This window comes from Fulmarus glacialis, unplaced genomic scaffold (genome assembly GCF_000690835.1).
Source record: "Fulmarus glacialis isolate BGI_N327 unplaced genomic scaffold, ASM69083v1 scaffold40087, whole genome shotgun sequence".
In the NCBI taxonomy this organism is placed as follows: domain Eukaryota; kingdom Metazoa; phylum Chordata; class Aves; order Procellariiformes; family Procellariidae; genus Fulmarus; species Fulmarus glacialis.
This window is the reverse complement of record NW_009224513.1, coordinates 422-11,825: the sequence shown is the minus strand read 5'-3', so window position 1 is coordinate 11,825 and position 11,404 is coordinate 422. Positions and strand designations below refer to the sequence as shown.

Below are 11,404 nucleotides of genomic sequence, written 5' to 3'. Positions count from 1 at the left end.
CCCGTAAAGGTCCTCCTTCACCTGCTGGTGCTGTCAGCGTCATTTCTGGAAGGTGTCCCTGTAGCAGCTGTCTGGGGGCTTTCCTGCTCTGAGCGTGGTCTGGGGACCCCCGCCCATCTGCCCGGCAGTGGGTGCGCCCTTTTCCCCTGTCCCTCCTGATGAACGTGTTCTCCCACCTTCATATTCAGCTCACAGGAATTAGCCCAAGTAATGTGCCAGTTGTTTCATCATTCTCACCACACACCACATTACCCTCAGGACGTGCAAGACATTCGAGGGGTGCACTCCTTGGCCCCCCGCATCCCACCCTGCAGCAGGAAAGGCTCGTGGCATGTGCCACCTTGATAATGTCCCATGAGGAGACCCCTGTGACCCCCCCAGCAGCATGCACTGCTCTGCCTTCCCTTCTTCATCCCCTTCCATCTTCTGAATACCGTGAACTCATGAAAGAAGAACAGTTTCCATCCCAATAGCGTTGTGTTACATGATTGTGGGGTAAAAAAAAAAATGTGTAAAAGGTTTAAACTCCCTGAAGTGATTATGCTGCTTTGTTCTCCACAGATACCTTTTGTATGATGTAAATCCTCCTGAAGGGTTCAACCTTCGCAGAGATGTCTATATTCGCATTGCTTCCCTTCTAAAGACCTTGCTGAAAAGTGAAAACTGGGTGTTAGTTCTGCCTCCCTGGGGACGTCTTTATCACTGGCAGAGCCCTGACATCCTTCAGGTCCAGATCCCTTGGTCCGAGTTCTTCGATCTCCCAAGCCTCAACAGGAACATCCCTGTCATCGAATATGAGCAGTTCCTTGCAGGTGGAGTATGGAATCATACAATCTGCAATTGACTAAGGATTTGAAGTGGTTTCTTCACAGGTTTATCCTTATATGTGAAGTAAAAAAAGTTAAAGGTGGCGAGAGGAGGGATAGGAAAGGATTGTGCTGAGTAACAAACCACTAGGATGAAATAACCCAATTATTTGGCAGCTCGTTTGATGTAGCACTGTCGGCCCCTCGACTTCCTCAGCCCCTCGGCAGAGAAAGACAGTTAAAGGTTAAAGTCACAGATACTTCTGCGTGATTTTGGCCATAGTAACAACCCTGTAAGGAGAGAGAGGCAGCCTGCAGCTCTCTGTCGAAATACAGACAAGCCACTTTTTTCTGGAGGTGGTTGGACAGTAAAAGCTGTACAGTGGGTTCTTCGGTGAACTTGCTTTTTCATCATCGATGCTGCACATACTCAAAATACTTATCCCCTGCTTTTTGTGTACTAAATGGTATATAAGTGAAAGGCTTTCCCTAAGAATATGGAAACTGTGAAGTTGGTTCCTTTAGGATTTAATGCCATGTTGAGCTAATCACCAAATGCCAAAATCTGCAGCAGTGTCACAGACTCTTTAAGCAAAGGAAATAAATGTCACACCTCTGCAAAGAGCTCTGAAGGGATTGTTGTCCCCTACCTTTCAGGAGAAAGCATTTAGAAGCCCTGAAATTTAGGGGAAGAAGGGCTTGTACTTGTCATTTTCTTGGAGGCTCTCTTCCCATAGCAGCTACCTAGAGCATTGAAAACCTCTGTGCTTCATGGTGTGTTTTACCCAGCTTTTAAATTTACATTTCCATGGCAATTCAATTCTGTTTGGCACATGAAATCACGCATTAGCTGGGTGGGAGTAGCAGGTTGTCACATCCCCTGACCCATTTAGCTTTTCTGGCTCACACAGAACTTCCTTTCCTTTTTTATAGGGAAAACAGGGAAGAGAGAGAGAGTAGTGTAATACTAGCATTTCTAGCACATTTTTAAACTGCAAGTCATACCTTTGTCATGTGTTTTTTCATGCTCACAAATGCTTTGCTTTGCCTTCTGCTCAGAGTCAGGTGGGCCCTTCATTGAACAGATTTATGTTCTACAAGGCTACGCAGAAGGATGGAAAGAAGGAACATGGGAAGAAAAAATAGATGAAAGGCCATGCATTGATCAGCTTATGTACTCCAAAGACAAACACGAGTACTACAGGTAACATCTAGCGGTCCTTTCAGTGTCTTTTTAGTTGTATTCAGTGAGACATTTGCCTACTCTAACAGAACAGACTTGTGCCGTTATTGCAGTGTTGTCTGTGAATCTTTGGATGCTTGGGGTTCACTTTGTTTTTAAAACCCCATCAATAATAAAATGTTATATTGGTAGTAGAAGATCTAATTTTAGAAAGTTGTTGTTTCACACAAAAACAGTATAAAGGAGCTGGCTGGTTTGTTTACGTTATATATCATCTTTCTATGGTGTACTGTTTATTTGTTTCATTATATATGACATTAATTTAAAATACAAGCCTGTGAACCAATACTTTGTGTTGCCTTTCAGGGGATGGTTCTGGGGTTACGAGGAAACGCGGGGCCTAAATCTCTCTTGTTTGTCTGTCCAAGGATCTGCCTCTATTGTGGCTCCTATCCTTTTGAAGAACACCTCAGCACAGTGAGTTGCCTTGTATTACTATTTATTGTTGTATTGTGTGCCCACAAACCCATTGCCAGGTGGGAAGAGCAGGGGGAACTTACAGGCTATGTCCCACTGTTGTGGTACTTCATCATTGAGTTATTGTAATCATAATTAAAATCATTACAAAAGTAATTTACACTGTAAGAAACACCCAACTGTAAGTTAGGTTAAATGCTGCAGTTCTAAAACCTAAGAGGAAATATCCTTGAGCTCCTTCATATTCTCTCTCAGGTAGCTAAATGTCCTTGCCACCCTGTGTTTGCCTTTCCTTCCTTTACCGTTTGATGCTGGGTCAAGAGGGAACAAACAGAGTGGAATCAGTGTTTTCCCAAGCCGACGTCTCGGATCACGAGGTGCAGTGCCTGGTCTCCTGTGACGTCCATCCTCAATAGTGTGAGCTGGGTTTAGAGAAAGCAAGCAGCATGTTTCATCTTTCTGCTCTGAGATGCCAGTAGAATGATCAGAGGAAAGGAAAGCTCTTATATGAGAGATGGAGCAGGCTTACATTATCCCAGTAGCAAAGTATTTCCAGTTAGCTGTGACCCTGTAACAACTGAAGACATCGTAGCAAAGCAAAAGCTACTGGGGTATAGGGGAGAACAGGAAGAGGAAATAATCACTGTCGGTGAATACATCAGGGGAATAAATCCATAGCAGAAACATAAACCGTGTAAGCTGAAGTGCAGTTTTGCCATGAGAGCAAAAACATCCAAAAATTTGACATCAATATGATTTAATTGGAAATGAGATGAAGGTTTCCCTAAGCAGAGTAGTGGGGATCTGTAGTATCTCCCGCTGGGAGCAGAGGAAGCAATATCCTGCTTTTTAAATGTTGTTCTATTTGTAGGAGTTAACCATAATCTTTGCCAGTGACAGCAGAAAACTGGATTAAGTAAACCATAGAGGTCTCCATGTTTAGCCCTACAGTTAACTCTTTCATGGCAACTGTCAAAGCTCTGGTGATGAGGAAGATCAAGAGAAAAATTAGGAGTGGTGCCCAAGTATTCCTAACACGCAGAGAAGGTACCTTATCCACAAGGTCACATTTCTCAATCAGACACCAGTAGGGAGAAGTACCAACATAACAGCAATGTAAGGGCAGCTACACTGATTCATGTTAAAACTAGTGGTTCACGTTAAAGTCAGTCAGTTAATGTGTGAAATCCAAGAGTCACTAAAATCAGATGTCTGGGGAAAAGTGTAAGAACTGGGCAAGTGTGTAATGCGTCCCCTGAGTCCTGTCACATCCTTCAGATTTGTGGTTGTAGGGACTTTCTGAACCAAAAGTGATCTTCCTGTCTTCTATATCCTTCAGTGAGTCCATGGATCTGTGCAAGCTTCCCTTTGAACCCCCAAGCACACTGTTAGCATCCATAAAATCTTGGAACAAGACCTAGAGGTTTTGCACCTTAACTGTGCATCCTATGAAAACCCACCTCCTTTTGTAACTCCTACCTGCAAGCTTCATCTAATGTCCCCTAGTTCATGTAGTGGAAGAGACAGTGAAAAACAGCTCTTCCATATTCACCTCCACACCATGCATGATTTTACTTCTTATCATATTCCCCCTCAGTTGTCTCCTCTGCAGTGTGAAGAGTCCTGGCTTCATTAGTTATTCTTCGTGTGAAAGCCATTCCATGCCTTTGGTCATCCTCGCTGCCATTCTCTGAACCTTCACAGTTCAGCTGGATCCTGCACGCTGAGTGCGGGTAAACCCATTATGTAGTGGTATAATGACATGCTCTGTTTTTCTGGTAATTCCTAATATATAAGTTCCTTTTTTTGACGTCTGATGAGTGTTGCCTTGACATTTTCATCAAACTGTCCTCATTCCTGAGCATGAAGCCCTTTAGTTATCAGATGAAGCCAGTATTTTTTTTTACTAGATGCACATTAGATTTCATCTGCCACTTTATTGGCCAGTCATCAAACTTCCTTAATTCTTCACAATTGGCCTTTGTGTTTGCTGCTCTGAGTAATTTAAAATGATCGGCAACCTATGTCACCCCAAAGTTCACGCCCTTTTGTAGGTTGTTTAGGAATATGGTGAAAAGCAGATCCCTTCCACTTGTGACCTCCCTCTACAATGAGAACTGGACATTTATCCCTGTCTTTAAACTTTTTTTTAATCCATGCAAGGACCTTCTCTCTGTGCCGTTGCTGTTAAGTTTTCTTAAAAGCCTTTAACAAAGGCTGTCAGGAAATCCTGGTAGGCAATGTCAATGGGATTTCCCTTATCCACATGTCCTCAGACTACTCTGATTGTTCAGAGTTCAGAGCTCTGTGTTGATACTTCTCCAGTTTACTTTAGGTATCCATTAATTCTGGTTTTTGTAATAGTTGCTATTAAATTGTCCAGTACTGGTATCACGTTTACCACTGTGTTGCATCCCAGACATCCCCAAGTGCATTTTTAGAAAATTGACTTTGCATTTGCTGTGTTGCAGTTTTAAGTGAGAAGTTGCATACCAGAATTAGTGGCGCAGCTGCTTCTTCCTTGAGTTCCTTGACAACTGTTGGGTGAATACTGCCTGGTGTTGGCCATTTGTTGGTTCATTTTGTCTAGCTGTTCCATCGCTGCACACTTCCTATGGACACTTTGGTTTGAGACACGTTCCCTGATGAGTTCCCCTGTAAAAAGTAGTTCTGGCATGTGAATCTTCCCAGCTTCTCCACCTAGCACACAGCTATGAAAAATCACATTAGCTGTTTCTGTCATGATGTTACCATCTCTAAGTGCTTGTTAAGCCTTTAATTTCCTTTTTCTTTGTATTGGAATGAAGATTTGCAATTAGATTGAAGGCCTTTATTTCTTGTTGCTCAAATTCCTTTTTGACATTCTTTATTGACTTTTTCTGTTTAACTTCATGGAGTTTATGACCCTTTCTGTTTTCTTCACTTGCACACTACTGCATTTTTGCATAGTCCCCTTTCTGAAACTGAATGCAACTGTGGTAACTTTCCTTTGGCCATTGTTGATCCAGTAGGATGTTGAAGATGAGTACGTTTATGGCCACTGTCACAGAGTAGCTCTTCCACTGTGAGATTTTGGTCCGTGTCTTGCTGCTGCTGAAGTCTATGTCAGGAGCTACTCCCGGCCCAGTTGGTTCATGGAACTGTCTTTGACAGTATCTCAAACTGCAGTTGCCTAGTCACATCCTGCTATGACACTTGCCCAGCCTACCTGGGGATAGTTGAAGTCTCCACTGGCTATGGTGACTTGTGCACCATAGCCTCTCTGATCTCTCATGTTGCCCTTTTGGCCAGACAGTCAATTGTGTGGTCCTAGTACTGTATTATTATTCTTCAGGTATGGTCACTTACAGGAATCTTCCTGATACATTTAGATTATTAATCTGATTCACCTCCAAGCTTCCTGTTAATGCTGTGCTGCTTCTCCACCAGCAGAGTCTGCTCTATTTTCCAGATTATTTGTAGCCTTATGTGCAAGTGTCCAGCTGATTATCAGCAGTGATAATCTAAAGTCAACTGGTTATTTACTTCCTCTCATTTTCGTAGAAGGTCCAAATAATGACTTTGATCCCCTTCAGCAGAAGCATTTCTCTGTGTGTTTGCTCATATTCAGTGTGCTCAGAGGACAAACTAAGCCTACATCCCCTATGCTCTTGGATACTCAAAACTCTAAAAATCTCTTCTATTCTTAGAAGTTGGATTGTGCAGTTATGTTTCCAGTACACAATCTTGAACTGTGTGTATTTATGAAAAGCACAGGCTGTTTTCATGTTAGTGAAAATTTTTCATCTTAAAATTTGTGCTTAGTTGCTAACACACGTTTTTGTAGTGTCTATGTGTTCTTTGATCTGTCGTTTTACTGTAGGACATTTTATTCCACACATGGAAAACACCTTCTCTGGTTTTGGTTTTGTGAGCATGACTCCTGCTTCCTCCAGGAGGCTCTCGCAAGCTCTGAGGCTGAGCATCATCTCGTAGGTCGCTTCTCCCCTTTGGATCACTCTCCCTGTTGGCAATCTTACTGCTCCAGCAGCAACTACTGTGAGGACTACGTGAGGGATTGTTAACACTTGTTTGTGTTTAACTGTCAGAATTAAGAGGACCATTTATTAAGGAAGAGGGCAGGAACATGCAATGGGATAGTTCCCTTCTCTCCCCAGCAGGCTATGGGTCACAGTTTGCTTTAAACAGAACAGATTGGCAGCCTATCCCTCATTCCCCATGCTCCCTTTGCAAATAGATCATAGTCTGTGCTTTATCCTAGCAACTGTATAAAGAAACATCATAATGTAAATTATATTCCTAAGGGAACTGCACTCAGTTTTACAATTTTTAATAGGTCAGTGATGTTAGACAGAGCTGAAAACCTTCTTCATGACCACTACGGAGGGAAAGATTATTGGAATGTGAGTATTTTCCAGTTAGCTTCTCTAGACTTTCTACTTGGTTCTGATAAAAATTCAATAACCGATACGTGCTTCGGTTTTGCCTCGGGTTTCTTTTCTTGAAAGTAACTTGTGTCTTATGTTTCAGCAGTGTATGCTAAAGATGGTCTTGAGGCTGCTGTGGATTAATGTAATGCAGGAATTTGTCCTGGTGTCTTGTCCCCAAAGACTCAGTGCTGCAGGGCATGGCATTTAGAAGGACCTCCCCTATGCAACACATCTGCAATCAGAAGGGAACTGCCTTTCTGCAGTTTCTTGTCTAGTCGGCCTCAAGATTAGACTTTTCAAAAGAATTCCTGAGAGTGCTCAATATTGTCCTAACTGTCTCCCCATTGGCTTCAATGGCAAAATTCCCACGAGTTTCAAGGTAATGCTGAGCACTTTGGGAGACCCCACCCAAGGGCCTATGGTAAAATAATTCCTATAGGAACAGTTTTAAGACAAAATTAAGGGTTCAGCCACAGGAAAATGGAACGCGATATGGAGTGCTTGATATAATTAAAATTTCTGAGAGAAAGTGACTCTCATGATATTATGAAACAAGTTACATAGACCTCAGTCTTGTAAGATATAAACGTCTGGCTATTCACTTGGCATATGGCATATTTTTCAGAAATGGACCAAACAGTAGTTTGCTAACTATGAATTTTTCTTTGAGAGTGACTCTCCAAATGGAGGAATGCAGCCCACATATCCTTTCTGAGTCTGACTTGTAGTCCTGTAAAAGCAGACATGAAATCCATGTAAAACATTGTCTCAACAATTTGAACTTGTCTCAAAATTATTTAAAACTTTCTGGAAAATACTCTTTTTTCTTTTATTTCCATTTTAACTACCTGCATGATTTTTGGTGGTTGTTTTTTTCTTAATAACTCTCTGGATAACATCTGGAGTTTTTTATAAATCTTGCTAACAGATGCCCTCTTGTCTCAAAGAAGTTTTTAAATTGTAACAAGCCAGCTTCTCTTTGCAACCAACCTAGGTCTTTGGTGTCCAAAAATATTTGAATTTAATATTAAGCTGTATTGCTCTCACAGTTGTCACCATTTTTGTCTAGGCTTTTCTACCACTGCAAGCTGAAAGGTATTGTTTGGGGATTCTTAATGGTTGAATGACCACAGAGCAGGAAAGAGCTGCCAAAATGGCTTAGGAGCAACTGTTAAATCACTTGAAGAGCATCAGTGTAGCGGGTAGACCACATGAGTGCTTTACCATCTGTATGGAAGCAGAAAGTTCTCTAAGGACAAGTCTAAAAAAGCCAGCAGTTTTGCATTTGGTTTCACCATTTTGGGGGGACGATTTCAAAGAATTAGAGGATCTGTACCATTAATTCAATTCATGTACATGAAAGGGAGCATAACCAACACTGATTTTGTTTGTTTGCTTGTTTGTTTGTTTTCCCAAACTTAGAATCACAGAAAAAATTAGGTGGGGGGTGTCTCGGCAGCCCTGCCTCGAGATTTGCACTCCAGAACTTGTTCTGGTGGTTTAGGGCTGTGTCCAGCTGAAAGTGGAAAGTCCCCGCAGATGGAGATCCGCCACCGCTCTGGGGCCTGTCCCACGGCTGTGCCACTCTTGTGGGCAAGAGGTTTTGCCTGATATCCAAACAGGAGTTGCCTTGCTGCAGCTTGGGCCCAGGGCCTTTTGTCTTTTTCCATGGACCTCTGAGAAGTGTCTCTCCCTTCTCTGTTTGTTTCTTTGCAGACAAAAAGGGAGAAGAAGCAAAACTTGGAGGTAGTTGGAAAGGGTGACAATATCGCACATGCACATTTGGAACATACTTTAAATAAGAGGATAACCAGACACAGAAAGCATCCACTTTAGAAAGTATAACAGTGGAGGTTCACACATTCATCTGTTTTCTTTTACATGCGCTGTTGCAAAATAAGTGTTCATCCAGAACAGCTGCTGTCAGAGGAGTGCTTTGCACCCAGCAAAAACTTGGCACAGCATACTGCGTGGGTGCCAAACATGACGTGGCAGTTGCGCAATCCGTCAGGATGAAGTTCAGAGGTGTTTGACACAAGCATAGCATTCAAAGATGTTTATTGTCCTCCCCAGTGCACTGCACTGCCATGGGTTGCGTATACATGTTTGCTGCCTCTTGAGCATACCATGGTCATCACATCTTGGGTAATGTACCCAATGACTTGACTTCACAGGATCGTATTGTGTTGACATGTTACAAAAAGGAAGAAAATGTCTCTCTCTCAACTGTGCAGCGCGTGCGTTCTGCAGCAGACAGTGTGTACATCCTCCCTTAATATAAATGTTTTGCTGGAGGATTTGGGATGGGATTAGAAAGCCAGTGCTGATCTCTTTAAAGACGCTAGAAGAGCAGGCTTTGTACTTCCATTAAATATTTAGAGGGGTGTGGATCTCCATCACCAGTGTGATGGATCTTACAGAAGACTAAATTGTTCTGTGTCTTACTGAATGATGTGGAGGAGGAACCAGTTTAACCACAGCAAGTTTGGCATATGGAGAAATAGCTGCTCTGGGGAAAGGTGAAAAAAGGCTGCCTCTTTGATAGAGCAAGGCAAAGGCACGATTGGTGTGGCTGTGTCTTGGAGTACCAGTAGTGCTCTGCCTGGCTTCTCTGCTGTGTAGTGAACTCTGTCCACTGTGGGCTTCACCGTGCTGAGAAAAAAGAGGCTGTTGGAAATTGAAGAGAAGTGTTTTCATTGTACCTTCTTTGGTGCCCATCACACAACAGACTACAGACTTATATAAAATTAAGAATTAGACCAAATTGCCAAGTGTCCTTTGTAAGTGGTGTTAAGTCACGTGGGATTTCCTTAGGTCTGTTGTGTGTGCCTGTAATAAGAAGGCTATGTGTGACTGTGTGCAGTGGTAACTGCATCACAAAATCTTTGAAAGAGGCTATTATCCACAGGTGAAGGAAATAATTCCTTTTTCGTCACTTTTCCACTGAATTTGATAGGAGTGTCTGTGGCTAGACGCATGATTTTTTTAAGCAGGTTTTATTCTTATGGGTGTTTTGCAAGCTAAAGTCTTTGCCCAGCTTTTGTTTCCAAAGGTGAGGTATATTGCTAGTGTGTTTAATTTGGTATATTATGTGTTCTGTTGTGTAAATAACTAGAGTCTACTCCGTACACCTATGTATTGCAGGGTCAGACGAGTATGCTGGTTATAAATGTGGTTATGATTAGGATTAAACAGTTAAAGTTCAGATGAAATGTTAGGAATTGTTGCTTGTAGTGCTGCATGGATGTATCAGAAGTAACTGCATCCTGGAAGCTCTGTGTATGTGAAGCTCTCTTCATTTAGTCATTTTTAGCTCTCCCTTTTTCTGACTCGGCATCTGCTCTTATTCCAACAGACCCGTCGGAGCATGGTGTTTGCTAAACACCTTCGTGTAGTGGGAGACGAGTTTAGAAACAAGTATCTTCAATCCACGGATGAGGCAGACAGGACTCATTACAAGGAGGACTGGACACAGATGAAAGTAAAATCATAACAGTCTGTTTCCCATAGCAAATGTAATAATTTTATTTATTTATTTATTTGTGAACTCCTGGCTGTACACTGCAGGGAATATTGGAAGATACATGTGAATCTAGCTCTCCCTGCTCAGATTGAGGTGGACATGCATGTTCCTACTGTACCCTCTTCTCCCTGTGTGACATGAGTTAACGGAGTCTGTTGAGATATGGCTGACTGGCTCTGGGTGCTAGATTTGTTATCCTCGTTTCACTAAAGGAAACTTGTATTTTTTCTTGTATTCAGCATCATCTGTGGGTATAAAGTTCAGCTGCAAACTGCCAGTTGTGGATTTGGTCAAGGAGAGCAATTTTTGCTTACAAAGATTTCACACTCTAGTTTCTCTTTTATGATGCAGGCCACCCAAAATCAAAACATTGCAATAAGCGTCCCAAAGTACTGCCAGTCCAATACCTTAAAATTACTTTCTGCAGCTAGAGTAATTCTGTGCCTTATCCAGAGATCATGCATTCAGGCCTTTTCAGTGTGAATGAATACTGGTGCTCTCAAGTTTTAAAGTTTATTGATCTTTCTCTCTTAGGTTAAGATGGGCACAGCTCTAGGTGGTCCATACCTTGGGGTTCATCTCAGAAGGAAAGACTTCATTTGGGGTCACAGAGAAGATGTGCCTTCCCTGCAAGGAGCAGTAAAGAAAATCCGCAGCCTCTTGGAGATGCATAAGCTTGAAAAAGTTTTTGTAGCCACTGATGCTGTCGAGGAGGGTAGGCATATTATAGTCAGTTTAGGATTGATAACTTTTGACAGTGAGTGCAGCAATTACCACTTTGCTTTTATAAATGACTGAAAGTTCATGGGCCTCCGTCATTGAATAGGGAATTGAACAAGGTTGGGCATCTGTTTCCTTCCAGCTTGAATAGTTGGTATCAAATCACTCATTTGGTATTTCCCATAGGAGGTTTGACGGTCTCTACAGTGGGAAATTGGGAATTGAATTTGCCTGTTCCTCCTGCTCTTTCTTCCATCCCACCTTT

The 11,404-nt window shown here is 42.3% G+C and overlaps 1 protein-coding gene across 1 annotated transcript; it reads left to right on the top strand.

The window, feature by feature from the left end:
- Nucleotides 1-561: 561 nt before the first annotated feature.
- POFUT2 (protein O-fucosyltransferase 2) lies at nucleotides 562-11,134 on the top strand (the record flags this gene model as incomplete). The annotated part of the gene is made up of 6 exons (XM_009582169.1): nucleotides 562-812; nucleotides 1,866-2,010; nucleotides 2,356-2,466; nucleotides 6,803-6,869; nucleotides 10,252-10,377; nucleotides 10,954-11,134. Coding segments are annotated over 6 exons (881 nt in total), but the record flags the coding sequence as incomplete, so codon positions are not given.
- Nucleotides 11,135-11,404: the final 270 nt, after the last annotated feature.